This window comes from Pogoniulus pusillus, chromosome 23 (genome assembly GCF_015220805.1).
Source record: "Pogoniulus pusillus isolate bPogPus1 chromosome 23, bPogPus1.pri, whole genome shotgun sequence".
NCBI lineage: Eukaryota > Metazoa > Chordata > Aves > Piciformes > Lybiidae > Pogoniulus > Pogoniulus pusillus.
Window position 1 is genome coordinate 207781 of NC_087286.1, and position 16241 is coordinate 224021.

The 16241-nt window shown below is 48.6% G+C and overlaps 1 protein-coding gene across 3 annotated transcripts in view; it reads left to right on the forward strand.

The window, feature by feature from the left end:
• Positions 1-16241, forward strand: part of ST8SIA6 (ST8 alpha-N-acetyl-neuraminide alpha-2,8-sialyltransferase 6) — a 75019-nt gene that overhangs the window by 31797 nt on the left and 26981 nt on the right. For all 3 annotated transcript variants that reach the window (XR_010306526.1, XM_064162293.1, XM_064162292.1), the window contains exon 5: positions 15359-15503. Coding sequence is in view for 2 of the 3 variants with exons in the window: in XM_064162293.1 (XP_064018363.1) it covers positions 15359-15503 (145 nt within the window). In the remaining variant the exon portion in view is untranslated. The remainder of the gene's footprint in view (positions 1-15358; positions 15504-16241) is intronic.

Below are 16241 nucleotides of genomic sequence, written 5' to 3' on the forward strand. Positions count from 1 at the left end.
AGTTCTAACATGTCTGGCACAGCAGAACTCGTGGGCGGCGTCACTTCATTTAGGCTGCAGAAATCAACTGTAAGTCGCCACTCTCCATTTGATTTTCACACAGGCCATATGGGACTATTGAAAGGTGAATGCGTCTTTTTAATGACGTCCTGGCGCTCCAGACGATGAATCAGATCATGTATGGGCACCACAGAGTCACGGTTTGTTCTATATTGCCTGTGGTGTACAGTTTGGGTGGCAACTGGCAACTTCACATCCTCTACATTATGCTGCCCAACAACTGCAGACTCATCTGAGAGCTCAGGCCTAGCAGACAACTTCAGTTTATCTCCAACAGCTTCTACAGTTGCTATTCCAAAGGTCCACTTAAAACCCTTGGGATCCTTAAAGCGCCCTTCTCTCAGAAAGTCAATTCCCAAGATGCAAGGTGCATTTGGACCCGTTACAATGGCATGCCTTTGCCAATCACTCCCAGTCAAACTCATCTCTGCCTCTAACCTTGCCAATTCTTGAGAGCCTCCTGTAATTCCAGAAATACTAATAGACTCCATTCCTTTACAGTTTGAAACCATCAATGTGCATTGTGCACCTGTGTCCACTAGAGCCCTGTATTTCTGAATTTTGAAGGTACCAGGCCATTTAACATATACATTCCAGTATATCCAGTTGTCTTCCTGGTCCCTGGCCTCCGCCTGGTAAGAGGCAGGGCTCCCCTAATGTTGGCCATTACAATTGCAATTGGCACAGTGTTTAGTGGTGTTAGTTGAATCATCACCAGAACCATCTGAGTCATGTGGGGAAACTGAGGCAACTACTCTTTTAGGCTTCTCACTCTGTAACTCTCTCACTCTTTTTAGGAGAAGAGAGGTAGGTTTTCCATCCCATTTATCCATGTTTTCACCAAACTGGTCACGTAGGATTAACCAAAGAGACCCGTGTGACTGTTGTCTATTTTTTAGTGAGTTTGGGTGAATTGGTCTTCTAGGAAGACGCCTATCCCTGATGGCCGAGACATGTACCCACTCTGAGGGTGAAGAAGAAAGTTCACTGTCCTTTGCCAACTGGGATAGGGAGGTTTTAAATTCCTCCTTGAGTTGTTTCATGCTATCTTTAATCTCTTCAGTCATAGTATTTATGGCTGACACCATAGCATTAACCATAAGGCTATCCTCCATTTGCCTCATTTGATCAGCGAATTCACCCACAGTCATAGAAGTTGTTGCATCATCTTTCCCCACCATTTTACTTGCCAATGTATGGGCATAATTAGAGGGGGAGAGCTGAATAAGTTTCTTTAGGAGAGCTTGGCTCATAGGTATCTCCTCAGGGTTCTCCATTGTATAATCTCCATAGATTAGCTCTCTTATGGCCGTCTCTCGCAAGCACTGAACCCCCTGTTCGATTACATTCCAGCGTAAGGGTCTCCAGGGTAAATCATCCCTGTTGGGGTACCGCAGTACCACAGCTGTCAATACGCGTGACCAGAGGTCAGAGTTGCCACCGAGATGTCCTAAGTGCTTATCTATGCCATTGTCTCTTGAGAAAACTCCCAACTGCCTTACTGTCGGAGGGTTTACTTTTATGGTGTCCATGCCTCCATCCCAGCATCTGTTCAGCCAACTCATCAGCAGTTCTTGCTGTTTCCGGGCATAGTCTTGCCTAGTATGCCTGACCTCCTTCCTTGGCAACAGGGCTCCCTCCTCATCATCACTATCGTCACTATCATCCGTCTCCTGAATATGTTTTTCCTTTGCTTTTGCCTTTCCACTCCTTGTGCCCACAGAAGCCAGTGGGAGAAGGGGGCGAACAAACTGTGCTTCTAGACATTAAGTTCTTGATGCTCCAATGAAATTGTATTAATTTATCTATTGTTGCCATTTATGTGGCCTATCCCTGGAATGTTCATCTCTCCCCTATTTCTGAGCTAGAGGATCAGCTCAAACAGCCACAGGTCAGCAGAACAGTGAAGTATTCAAAAATGAAAACCACACCTGGAGTACTGCATCCAGTTCTGGAGCATCCCTATTTCAAGAGGGATGTGGAGATGCTGGAGTGTGTCCAGAGAAGGGTCACAAGGATGCTCAGAGGGCTGCAGCCGCTCTGCTGTGAGCACAGACTGAAAGAGTTGGGGCTGTGCAGGTAGTGACAGGACTGGGGGGAATGGAGCAAAGGTGGAGGTAGGGACATTCAGCCTGGACAAGAGGAGAAAGCTCTTCAGCATGAGAGTGGCGAGAGCCTGGAATGGGTTGCCCAAGGAGGTGGTTAAGGCCCCATCCCTGGAAGTGTTTAAGGCCAGGCTGGATGAGGCTGTGGCCAGCCTGATCTAGGGTAGAGTGTCTGTGCCCACGGCAGGGGGGTTGGAACTGGCTGATCCTTGTGGTCCCTTCCAACCCTGACTGATTCTGTGATTCTGTTCTATGATTCTAAGGGGTACAGGTAGCCACCAAGGAACTGGGGGCTGTGTGTACACTGAGGTGAGTTTGCTGGCTTTAACTTAGCTCCAGTACCAAGGGAAAAGAATCTGAAATCCATGGCTTAGCACAGGCTGGGCAAAGTCTTGCAAGTGCAGGGTTCTGCACTTGGGCCAGAACAGCTGTCACTATCAGTGCAGACAGTGGGAGGAGGGGATAGAAAGCAGTACTGAGGAGAAGGACTTGGGGGTGCTGATGGCTGAGAAGCTGGATGTGAGCCAGCAATGGGCATAGACAGCCCAAGGCCAAGGGCAGCCTGGGCTGCATCCAGCGTGGCCAGAGATGGAAAGAGGAGATCCTGCCCCTCTGCTCTGCTGAGACCTCACCTGCACTGCTGGGTCCAGCTCTGGAGGCCTCAGCACAGCAAGGACATGGACCTGAGGGAGAGGGTCCAGAGGAGGCAACAAAGATCATTGGGATTGGAGCAGCTTTGCTGTGAGGACAGGCTGAGGGAGCTGGGGGTGTGCAGCCTGCAGAAGAGAAGGCTCCAGGCACACCTAAGAGCAACCTGCAGTACCTGAAGGGGCTACAAGCAGGCTGCAGAGAGACTGTTTGCAAAGGCCTGCAGGGACAGGACGAGGGCAATGGCTGCAAAGTAGAGCAGAGCAGATAGAGATTGGCTGTGAGGAACAAGTTCTGCAGCAGGAGGCTGCTGGAACTCTGCAACAGGTTGCCCAGGGAGGTGGCTGAGGCCTCACGGCTGGAGCTATTCCAGGTGAGGCTGGACAGGCCTGTGGGCAAGCTGCTCTAGTGGAGGATGTCCCTGCTGAGTGCAGAGGGACACTGGACTGGATGAGCCTTGGGGATCCCTTCTGACCCAAACCTGTGATTCTATGATTCTATTTACCTGATGCCCACAGGCTCCACTGTTAGGCTGCCATTGCTTTTCACCACCCACACTGCTGGGCACTGGCTGGTTCACATGGCACAGCCTGTGCTGCAGTTCTGCTGGCAGCACTGTGTTTTCTTCTGTGCCTCTGTGCAATTTGATCTGCTTTGACAGCCAGACTTTCCATGGATGCGACCAATGGCTGCCCCTTTGGTTTAGGGCTTTGCAGGTGATTATTTCACACGAGGTGTGTGCCTTTGTGTAGGCTTTCTCTTTCTACTTCCATTCTCTCAAACGTCTCCCTGTTGTTTTCTGCAGATAGGATATACAAATATTACAGTTGTTCTTGCTCCCAGACCAGGCTGCAGACTTGCAAGGCTCTTAGCAGTTGGCCAATAGAGGCTTTAAATAATAACAATAATATAGAAGAGAGAAAACCATATTTATTATAAAATCCACTGACCAGGTCTGTGTACTCTCTCTGCTCACATCACTTCCAAACTTGTCAGTCCTAGGTGAAGTAGCTGGGAACTGGTGTCACAACGACAGTCTTGTAGCAAGCCTTCTAGAAAGGTGGTGAAACAAAGGACTGAACAATCCCTTGGCAGTGCAGCCCTTCCTTTTCCTGGCTTTGCCCAATGTCAGCAGTGCATAATAATTGTGCAAGACAAATACTACCAAGTTCTGAAAACCTCCTTAAGCAGGTGGCTGAACACACTCATTTTTAGGTGAGGGAATGGGTCTCAGAGGGGCTGGGGAACGCAGCCAGCCATCTTCAGGAGAACTGGAGGTTGGCTGTGTTGTGCTCCTCACTTGCCAGTGCCACACAAAGTCTACCTGCTGCCACCACCTCAGAGCAGCTGCCTGATCTTTTTCCTGGCTTGCCCATCTGTGCAGTAGGGTGAACATGCCCAGGCTGCTGCAGCCCAGTGTTGGTGGAGTGACCTCTGCTACCCTGCAGCTCTGAAGAGCAGCCTACATGTTCATCAGGGATTGAATGCTTCTTACTTCAGGGCGCAAACTAACCTCCAGTTAATAAGGTTCAAAAGCAGCTTCTGACAGGGTAGTGAATTTTTCAGAGAGGTGTCCTTGTGTTTCCCTTTGCAGCTTTTGCTGTTGGCTACCATTGCACTGGTAGTGGAGTGAAGCTGCGTGTGACCTGAGCCAGTAACACTTCTGTTCCTAGAAGACAGCACCGTGTGCCAATAAGCACACATCAGCTCCTTGTCAGCCACATCCCCAGCAGATGCAGGCCAAATAAGAGAATATGAATTGCAGGAAAGTAATGCAGCCTTTGTACTGGACAAAAGAGTTCCAGCTGAGAGCCATGCATGGCACAATCCACGGTGATTTCACCAACTCACTGTACATGGAGCAGAGTGCAGGATTCCAGCTCTGCCACAGAACTGTGAAAGTGTGTCCATTTGTTGCCAGAGAGATGCCCTTGTCTTTCCCAAGTGGCTTCCTCTGAAGCTGCTTTGTTGTGCAGGCTCACACACTTGGCTTGGTTGATGTCTGGCAGTGGCCAGGGGTCCTTAACAGCTGCATGGAGCTTACCCATGCCTCCCTCAAAAGCAAGAAGAAACATGAGGCAAGCACAAGCTATGATGTTCTCTGTAATACCTTCCATATCCACAGTGACTCGTATCTGGTTGGTTTTTGTACAGCCTCTTTTGGATAACCAACCTCCTGGCCCTTCACTTGTTTATCTATGGTGCTGACATCAGCATTGCTGGATTTAGGCTGCCCTCAAAGGAGAAAATGTAAGCAGTGCAACCTTGTGAAGGTTTGTTGTGCCCCACTGTAGTGCTGGTCAGCCACTGCTAAAGAGATTTAATCTAACTTCACAGCAAAAGGCAGCAGGGTGATGTACCTGCCCCAGAAGTGGTGTAAGTAGCAGCCTGCTAACAGTGAGTTAGGGAAACAAGTCATTTGCAACGTTTGCTACTCCTGACAGAGAGAGACCTACTGAAGTACTTTTTCATTCAGGCCTTTCTGTTCTGAAATTCAGCTGTGCTTCTCTTGCTTGTTTTTCATTCCCCATATGCTTTATGGCTATACTGCAATGAAGCATCTTCACATTATCCCTTTGTATCTAAACCCACCTGAATTCTTCCTTCTTTACCAGATTTACATCAGCCCTACCTGTTTTAGACAAAGTGCATCCTTGAATTTCTTGGTTGTAAGAGAGGATCAGTAGAAACATGGAAAGGGAGAGAAACTAATCTCACAGCCACCTGGAAGCATCATTCTTAAAGCTCCATAAAGCAGCCATGCTGGGTAGCTTACCATGCAGAGGCTAGCTACAGCCAGTGGAGTGTCAGGTTCCCTAGGTAACCTGAATATTAATTATTATATTAGTATTCTTCAAAGGTTTTCCACTTAAAAGAAATGTTTCATTAGTGCAACAAATTACAGAGCCCAATTGGCTGCAAGCTGTAATTGTTTTTTACACCTCCACATCTCTTTGCTTTGCAGACTTCTAAGCTTGATTTATTCTCATTGATGATGGCAAATAATTAGCAGGTTTTCCAAATCATTGAAGCTCCTGATTTGGCTGGAAGCTAAAATAGCTAAAGCTGCCCTCAAGACTGGATGAGGCACTTAGTGCCATGGTCTGGTTGATTGGACAGGGCTGGGTGAGAGGTTGGACTAGATGAGCTTGGAGATGTCTTTCAACCTTGATTCTATGATTCTGTGATTCAAAGTCACTGGTAGGGAAAGAGGACCTAGAGAAAGGCTGAACAGATACTGGGTTTCAGAAGAGCCTTTGGGCAATGTGTTTCTGGTCTGTCTGGCTGAGTTTGAAGCCAGGTAAAGCCATGCAATGGTTCTCACCAGTGGTGTCGGCCCAGTGTGACCTGTGGGTATTGGGCATCTCCTCCGTGGAAACAGCATTCCTGACCAACTGCACTTGCATCTGGCAATGAAGGGAGAAAGAAATTCCTAGGTGTGAAGTATCATTTGACACCCCCCCCCAGTATTACACTCCTTTCAGGTAGCTGTAGAGAGCCATGAAGTCTTCCCTCAGCCTCTCTTCCAAGCTAAGCAGCCCCAAGTTGCTCCAATCATAAGATTGGTTCTCCAGACCCTTCACCAGTTTTGTGACCCTCCTGCTTCTTGAAGAGGTTAATTTGTGGTGTGCCAGACTTTAACATATATAAGAGCATTGTTTAACAGTCTGCTGCAGTCACAGCTGAAACACGATATGCCCTGGATGGTCAATTTATGCTTACATAAGCTCCCAGCACCACATAATCAATCGTTATCCTAACACTGAACAGGTCAATAATTCCACTATACTCTGAAATCTTCCATTGCAATATCAAAGCAAATGCACTCAGATTGCAGTGTGATGGAAGAGTGTATTTGCTGGGTAGGTTTCACACACCCTGTGTAAAACATGGAGTGTACATTCAGAGATGTATTTCTGTTTCAGCACAGAAAAAGCCTGGGTGGAGAGATGGTAATTAGTGTCAGTTTGGAGAAATTATTGGATCTTGTAATTGCTCTGCATACTGTGCACCCTCCTAAAGGATGGAGGAGACGCTCTGGATCAGGCTGCTTTAATTAACATCTTCATGGCAGGCTCTTTAAATAGTCTTTGGTCTGAACATTTTATTACAGTTTTTCCATCTTCAGCCTTGATTTCAGTCTCACTCCTGCTGCCTTTCATTGTCCAAGCTACTTCTGATGTTACTTGGTTCACAGAGAGCCCAGGGATTCTGGGTCTGGCCTTCCCCTTCTGCACCTTCTGCTTCAGGGATCACAGGTAGCCACTCCTTGCTGAGCTGCTGAAATATGCCATGGGATGCCTCAGTGCACATGGATGCTGTTGGCTTGGGCTGACCTGGAGCAGCTCCTATCCTTGTCTAGAGCCTCCAGGGCAGACCAGACAGATAACTGCTTGGTCATTAAAAATATTCTAACAGTGGACATAGGCAAAAGGTAATCTCAGTGTTTGTGGTTGGTCCCCTGGCATTTTGCTGCTGTACACTGGAAGTTTCTGTGGCTACTCATACTGCCCTGACAGTGTGAAACCTCAGTCTTTGCTGTTTTCCAGTAGAACAGCTCACATGCACTAACAGCATCAGCCAGGAGTCTGCCCAGCTGGCCAAGAAGACCAGCAGCAACCTGTCTGCAGCAGCAAGAGTGTGACCAGCAGGATCAGCAAAGGGATCTTGGTGATAACAGAGTCATGGAATGGGTTGGCTTGGAAGGGACCTTCAAGATCATACAGTTCCAACCTCACTGCCATGGGCAGGGACACATCCTACCAGCCCAGGTTGCTTGTAGAATCATAGAACTGTTTCACCTGGGTGTCTCATCCAGTTCAGCCCTAACTCCCATTTCAAACCATTGCTCCTCATCCTATCACTGCAAGCCCTTGGAAACAGTCTCTGCCTGCAGGTCTTATTCAGACACAGAAATGCAGCAGCTGTTCCTGTCCAGCTGGTCAATAAGGTAGCACAGGCCTTTGAAAAAGCACTGCTAGAAAAGCACAGTGATAAAATTATAAGGGGTTTGAAACTGGAGCAGGGCAGAGTTAGGTTGGATATAAGTGAGGGTGGGCAGAGACTGGCACAGGTTGCCCAGGTCCCATCCCTGGAGGCATTCAAGGGCAGACTTGATGTGTCCCTCGGCAGCCAGCTCTGGTTGGAGCTGTCCCTGCTGCTTGCAAGATGCCCTTTGAAGGTCCCTTCCAATCCCATTCAATCTGTGAATCCCAACTGATTGGAACTGATCCCACAGTACTCATGGAATTGCACTTATTTAGTCTGGAGAAAGGGAGACTGAGGATAAACTTTCTCACTCTCCACAACTCCTTGAAAGGAGGTTGGAGCCAGGTGAAGATCAGTCTCTTCTCCCTAGTAACGAATGTCCAGTTCTGGGCCCCTCAATTCAAGAGAGCAGTTGAGGTGCTGGAACGTGTCCAGAGAAGGGCAACAAAGCTGGTGAGGGGCCTGGAGCACAAAGCCTATGAGGAGAGGCTGAGGGAGCTGGGGTTGTCTGACTTACTGTTTGGTTAGCTCTTATGGGATGTTTCTGTGTTGTGTAACTGAAGATGCACAAAGAGCTGTGTTAGTGCAGGCATTGCTGGTGTGGGTGATGGCAAAGTGCTGTACAATAGGACTGATTAGATCTTCTTTTTACAGGCATTCACTTGTACAGATGTTGGTAAAAGGTAATACAGAATCTAACACCCTCAGACCGGGAGGAAGTTTGGGCAGATATCAGTTAAAACTCTGCAGTCATTGAAATGCTGCACCTTGCCTAGGAAGCCTGTTCCAGTCTGCTTCCTAATGCTGAACTCAGCCTTTCTGTAGTGCAAATGAAGAGGAATTTCTTCCCTCTCCCCACCGTGGCCTTAGAGAACAGTTGAGCATCTACTATTTATAACAGGGGTTTGCACATTCTGATCAAGCTGCAGTGCCCATCCTCATCCTCATCCTTTTCCCTTCCTCCCACCTCAGTTCACAGAAGCACAGGGCACATCCAGTTGGCAGAGCCCTCCAAGCTCACCCAGCCCAAGCCTCCCCCCAGCACTGCAGCCTCAGCACTAAGCCATGGCCCCAAGCACAGCTCCACAGGCTGCTGCAACACCTCCAGGGTGCAGCACTGCAGCACTGCCCTGGGCAGACACTGCCAATGCTTGAGAAGCCTTCCAGGGCAGAAAGATTCCCTAAGGTGCAGTCTGAGCCTGCCCTGCCTGGGCAGCTTGGAACCATTTCCTCTGCTCCTGGCCCTTGGCAGCAAGCAGCAGAGGCTGCCCCCTGCTCCCTGCCCCCTCCCTGCAGGCAGCTGCAGAGAGCAATGAGCTCTGCCCTCAGGCTGCTCTGCTCCAGCCTGCACCCCCCAGCTCCCTCAGCCCCTGCTCAGCCCCAGCTGCTCCAGGCCCTTCTCCAGCCTGGCTGCCCTGCTCTGGGCACGCTGCAGCCCTTCAGTGTCCTTCCTGCAGCCAGGGGCCCAGAGCTGAGCACAGCACTCGAGCTGTGGCCTGCCCAGTGCTGAGCACAGGGGCATGATCCCCTCCTGGCCCTGCTGCCCACCCTGCTTCTGAGCCAGGCCAGGATGCCAGTGGCTGTCTTGGCCACCTGGGCACTGCTGCCTCATGTTCAGTCACTGCTAACCAACACCCCCAGGGCCCTCTCCAAGCTGCATCTTTCCAACCACAGATGCCCAGGTCTGGAGCTCCTTATGGGCTTGCTGTGACCCAGATGCAGGACCTGGCCCTTGCTGAACTTCACCCAATGAGCCTTGGCCCATGGCTCTCACCTGTCCAGGTCCCTTTGTACACTTTCTCTACCCTCTATAAGATGGACACAGCCACCCAGCTTAGTGACATCTGCAGAGTTACTGAGTCTGCCTCAGTGCCCTCATCTAGATCACTGATATTGAAGAGGACAGGCCCAGTGCTGAGCCCTGGGGACACCAGTGGTGCCTGGGCACCAGCTGGTTTGTTGCACAGCTCAGTCCAGCATATAACAGCAGCAAACTGCTGTCATGAGGTGCCCTGCAGGCACTGGTGTCACACTGAAGGGCAGTCTACCCAAAAGAAATGCTCTGAGGCTCGTTCAGCTTTGCCAGGTTCTAGAGGTTCCTGTTGCTCTGGGAGTGCTGCAGCCTCTTGGGGGTCATGGTTAACTGGAGGTGTTCAGGTTCTGGCAGGACGAGGCCTTGAGCAACCTGGACTGGTGGAGGTGTCCTTGCCTATGGCAGGGGCTTGGAGCTGGATGAGTCTGTTGTAACCCAAAGCATCCTGTGAATCTCTGAACTGTGTTGGCCCAGTGGTTCTCTTGTTCCCACTGACTTTCTGAGCTAGCTTGGCTCTGTTTGACTTCCTCAGTGGATCCATAACGTTAAATTACCTTCTTATTAATTCTGGTACCTGTTTTTCTCCCAGGCTGCTTCTGCTTTTATTGAAGCACTCACTCTTGTGGGATGAGTAATGAAAAGCCAAATCACATCATGGCTGCTAATGAATGCTATCTATCATCAGTTTGCTTCTTCGGGCTCTGGCAGCCATCACACACTAACCAGCTGCTTTAGCAAAGCCAGGCAAGGACACTCTGCCCTTAGTCCTTCTCCCCTGAATGCCCTGTGCTTGACACAAAGAGATTTTAGGTCTGCTTCATTTAGCTTTAAGGAAAAAAAATGCAAAGAAATCAAAAGGGTTGGTTTGTGACTCCTCCTCATGTGCTTGGCTGGGAGCAGTGAGGGTTGGAGCTCTCTTCCAACCTGGCTGATTCTATGATTCTGTGATTCTATGGCAGCTCCCTCAGGGCAGGGAGTGGGATCCCAGCACATCCTGTGGGGCTGACATGGGATCTTCAGCCATGGGCAGGGTGTGGGTGGCCCCAGAGGGGCTGCACAGGGCCAGTGAGGCTCGGTGGTGCCCTCAGAACCTGACTGACTCCTGAATCCTCTTACTACTGCAGTATATAGTAGGGTTGAAAGAGCTGGTTACAGGAGGTTGTAGCTACAGAGCAAGGAGAGCACCAGGGGAGCAGATGTGGAGTTGGGGGGCTTCTCCCTGCCTTGCTTTCCAAGCTGGTCTTTGTGGCAGGGGCTCTGTAGGTCCTGTGTTCTCCTGAGCACAGCAGGGTGGCAGCTTTCACGCAGCTGTAACTGGTGGGTTTGTGAATGCTGTCACTAGAATTATCTGTCAGGTCTATAACAGGCAGGGCACCGAGTCCTGGCCGTTTGGGGTGATGAGGACTGACTTCATTACAGCAACCAAATCTCTCACATCTCTCCTGTCCAGCGAAACAAGACATGATGATCTATGAGGTCTCTTCCAACCTTGATGATACTGTGATACTGTGGACTCCAGTTGGGAGTGGTGCTTATGGCAGGCAATGTTCCCTGACTTCATCCTCGGGCTGGCCTCCCCAATTGCTCCCTTTGTAGTTTTCTGTGTGTTTGATGCAAGACCCTCTATGCCAGAGAAATTGTTCTCACCGTGTGTGCACCTCCTAACCCACCAGAGTTCCTTCCCCACCTTTGTATCTTGTGGGTGTCATTGACTGCAGGCCCACTTGATCCTGCAGGCTTCAAGCAAGGTGGTGTTGAGGAGTGGGCCTGGATGTCTACAACTACAACTACAGATGTTGCTGTCTACAACTACCTGCAGGGAGGCTGTAGCCGGGTGGGGTTGGGCTCTTCTCCCAGGCAAGCAGCAACAGACCAAGGGGACACAGCCTCAAGCTGTGCCAGGGCAGGTCTAGGCTGGATGTTAGGAGGAAGTTGTTATCAGAGAGAGTGATTGGCATTGGAATGGGCTGCCCAGGGAGGTGGTGGAGTCGCTGTGCCTGGAGGTGTTGAAGCAAAGCCTGGCTGGGGCACTTAGTGCCATGGTCTGGTTGACTGGACAGGACTGGGTGATAAGTTGGACTGGAACACTCTTCCAACCTGGTCGATTCTATGATTCTATGTGTGTAGTGGGTTGAAATCACCCCCAAGTGAAATGCCCAGCCCATCTCAGAGGGCTCAGAAGCAAAAGACACTCTGGATGTAATGCAAGCTGTGCTTACAGGCACAGAATACAGTGCGTATGGACCCAATATAGTTACAATTATTTACAATTTAGGAGTAACCCAGGGACCCTCATAAGGATCACCCTGAGTCGTTCCTCAGCCCATTGGATGAAGCCCAGCAGGGGCTAACTCCCCGTGAGGAGAAAACTGATACACGCTTAGCCAAGGTTAGCACAGGCAGTGCAGGGGAGGGAAGAGCAAGAGTGAGCAGGATGCAGAAAGGAGAAGAAGGAGGAAAATGGTTTGTCAAGCAGGTTGTGTGCTGGTCCAGCAAAGGAACGACAGGAGAGAGGTTTATCTTATTGTTGTTCTTCCTCATCAAGTACAATTCTGCAGTTAGCATTTGAACAACACGCAGCGTGAGTTGTTAACTGCCACGGTGTGGCTGGTGGGGATCCCAGCCCTGCTGCTCCTCCTCAGCAGTCACACTGGTGTCAGCACTCCCTGGAGGCCCTTATCCTATGTTCAGCCACTCCCAGCATTGCTCACACATCTGGGTGCTGTCTTTGAGGAGTTTCAAAGCTCATTGGTCTGAGGGGGTTAATTGTGCACCGCTAAGCCCCCTGACAGCTGAACTGGTAGCTTTTCCTATGGTATTTGATGTATGAACTGAAACAATCTTCCCCAACACTTTTTCCTCCATTTTGACCATTATGTGAAGAGCAGTGTGAGTGGGAGTTATCCCAGGTTTGTTCATTTTCTTGTCTGTCTTCCAGGAAACATGACCCTTGGCTTTCACCAAGTGTTCCATTACACTTCAGCTTCATCAGAAATCATTTGCCATTGGAGGTGTTGAAGATAGACTGGATGAGGCACTTAGTGCCATGGTCTGGTTGATTGGCTAGGTCTGGGTGCTAGGTTGGACTGGATGAGCTTGGAGGTCTCTTCCAACCTGCTTGATTCTGTGATTCTATGTAACAGTGAGAATATTTGCTCTGTGTACATCGCTAAAGCAGCTTCTCTCACCTGTGCCTTACCTAGTCACAGCCAGACTCTGCTCTCTGTAGCTAAGCTCCAGAGGCTTGGCTTACCACGTGCACTGAGGAATAGAATGGGGCAGGGGTTAGTGGTGGACTTGGCAGTGCTGGCTTAGTGGTTGGAGTTTTCCAGCCTAAACGATTTTGTAGTTCTGTGAATTCCATGAAACAAATTTTTCCTATTCTTCTTACTACAACTGTCAATATTTATATTTCCTTCACAGTTAACCTTCAGTGTTAGGCCAGGAATCAGTATCATTTCCTTGCTGCCCAAAAAGTTCTGTAATCAGTGTTTTTTATGGTCTGAGAGGTGAGCAGCTCTCTTAGTAGCTCACCTAATGAGACAGCTCTGTCTTACCAATTGACAGATAATGGCTGACCAGGAATATTGCAGCCTTGCAGTCTGAAAATCAGATCCAGTGGCAGCAGAGAGAACATTGTTCCCTAAAGCAAACGAATTGGAGCCCTTCAGGTCTGGTGGAGTACTTGTTTCATATCACTCTTAATAATAAAGGACATTTACACCCATCACATTTTTATTTACACACATGCTATTTTTATTTGCACACATCACATTTTTACTTACACGTATAACACTCCTACTGACACACATCCAATTTTTATTCACACCCATCACAGTTGTACTTACACCCATCACATTTTTACTTCCATCCTGTTTTTATTTACACTCATCACATCTTTACTTACACTTATCCTGGTTTTATTTACACACACACACATCCTATTTTTCTCTACACACGTTTTTGTGTAAGTTTGGAGCTGTGGCCACTGGAGGTCGATTTCTAGCTCAGACATAAAAATTAGGAACAGAGAAACTTAGACATGATTGTAAAGTGGGAAAGTACTGGAGCCTCTGAGTGAAGAGGTGAACGTGCCAGGGTGTCATGGGTTTTAAAGAGAGCCGACAGAGATTAAACTCGCAAATCAAATTGGAGAGAAAATACAGAATTGTATTTAGAGAGAGAGAAATACAGCCATAGACATTACAAAGCAATTATCCCATCCATGGCAAACCCCCTTGAATTTTTCCCCATCCCCAAAGAACTAAATCTACACTCCCCAGTGCTCCAATCCTCCCCCCTCCCAGCGCCTCTGCTATCCAAGAGGCCTCCTGCTCACATGTTCTTCCCGATAAATTGGCTCCCACTCTGGGCAGGAGGAGGAGGAGGAAAGGAGCATGGACTGACCTTGTTGTGAGTCTATAAAGAGATAGCAGAATTATGGGATTGAATAACAATCTTCTACTCCCCAGAAAAAAAATTAACCCTATGACCTCAACCTGGGGCACAGGGGTAGGCCATAAAATGGCACCAATGGAGAAGTTGATATAATTTCATTGGAGCATTGAAACCTTTCTACCTATGAGCACAGTTTGTATCTTCCCCTTGCTGCTTTTACTGTGCCCTGCCGCTGGTTTGGCTGCTGCTTTGCTGCCGCTTGACCCTGTCCTCATCTTCTCTGAGGTTGCTATATTCTGTAATACTTTATTCTCTCTATACTGTCATATTTAGTTTCACTGTAGAAATACACTTTTGGTTTTCTGACTTTCCAAATTCTGAGCTGTAGTGAATGTAGTCTCTCTGGGGCAGGTTTATAAGAAGTTAGTGGGGGAGGGATTCACTCTAAGCCATCACAGGAGCTACCAGGAGTTGTAACCTGGGTGGTAGCCTACACTCCTACAAGACATTGGAGTGAATCCCTTGCACTCTTATCGATGTAAGGACTCCTGCTAGATGTTCTAAGGAGCAGCCAGGCTGCCTGCGTCCACCAGAGAGATATCGTAGAGTCATAGAATCAGTCGGGATTGGAAGGGACCACAAGAATCATCCAGTTCCAACCCCCTTGCCATGAGCAGGGACACTCTACCCTAAATCAGGCTGGCCAGAGCCCCATCCAGCCTGCCCTTAAACACCTCCAGGGACAGGGCCTCAACCACCTCCCTGGGCAACCCATTCCAGGCTCTCACCACTCTCATGCTGAAGATATCCATCCTCTTTATTTGCAGGTTGTGATGTCATTTGTTTCACATCTTTGATAGTGTGCACAGGAAAGCTGTGCTGAACAGTTGCGGAATTAATTATTAATGAACTGGCTTGCAACCACCAAGCTGCTCACTAAGCCAGGATTTCCCATCACCATTTCTTTCCTCTCCTTAGATCTTTCTTTCTTCTGCCTTCTGCTTTCTTACAATCACTCACTGAAATAGTTCTCTCAGGGTTTCTATGAGAACCATAGCAATTAATAATGAGAAGACTGGTTACATCTCTCTCTGGATGAGAGAGGCAGACCAAGAGAGAAAAAAAAATATGAAAAGGAGTTCTTAGCCTGATTAGCTTCTGAACATTTGCTGTGAAAATGGACTTGCTCTGCAAAGCAAGTGGAGAGAAATGGCATTTGTAGAGGGTTTGTGCAGCTATTTGTTGCTTAGTTAATTAGAGCTGCTTTTCTTTCATCTCCTTCACTATCACTGCTCCCCTACTTGTTTGCCAGTCTCTGAGCAGGTTTCCTTTGGGTTTCTTGCAGGTCAGAATTAGCATCTTGCTGTGATGCAGTTCACAATTTTATTGCTTCTCAAAACAACACTCCCCTGGGAAGCAACATGAGTTATGAAGTGGACAGTAAAAAGACCATTCTCATTACCGAGGACATTTTTAAGATGCTGCCCGTGGTAAGAATTTTCTCTTTACCTCTTACTGTAATATCCTGCGTGTTTGGGTTAGTAGTAGAGCTGCCTTGTTTGATTCTACCCCCTGGATGCACTTCTTCCTTCACCTTGTAAGGCCTTTCTGTTAGCTTCCTTCCTTTCTGGCCTTGCTGTGGTGGTGGAACATCTGTGGCCAGGACATCAGAGATCAGTCTGTGGGGAGAGCTGCTTCAAACCATGGATTGCAGCCTGGTTAGCCAGCCAGCTGCATTTCTGAGTCAGGCCTCTGGACATGTCTGCTCTCCTTTCCTTATCCCCATTTTCAAATTCATTGCAGTCTGGAACAGCATTTCATAGGCCTCATATTCCTCTGTCATTTCCACTGTGGGCTTGGGAAAGCTTCTTGGTGGGAAACCTGAAATAGAATAGAAAATAGGAGTAGGAATAAGAACAGGAATAGGAAGAGGAGTAGCCTGGTTGATAGTAAGTTCTCTGTGGCACGGCAAGGTGCCTTGGTGGCCAAGGTCAGTCGTGCACTTGGGTGCATTAAGAAGATTGTGGCCAGCAGGTCAAAGAAGATTCTCCTCCCTCTCTACTCAGCCCTAGGTAGACCACATATGGAGTATTGTGTCCAGTTCAGGGATCCCCAGTTCAGGAGGGACAGGGAACTCCTGTAGAGAGTTCAGTTGAGGCTATGAGGATGATGAAGAGACTGGAGCATCACTCTTAGAAGAGATCTCAGACTGTGAGAGGGGAAGGCTG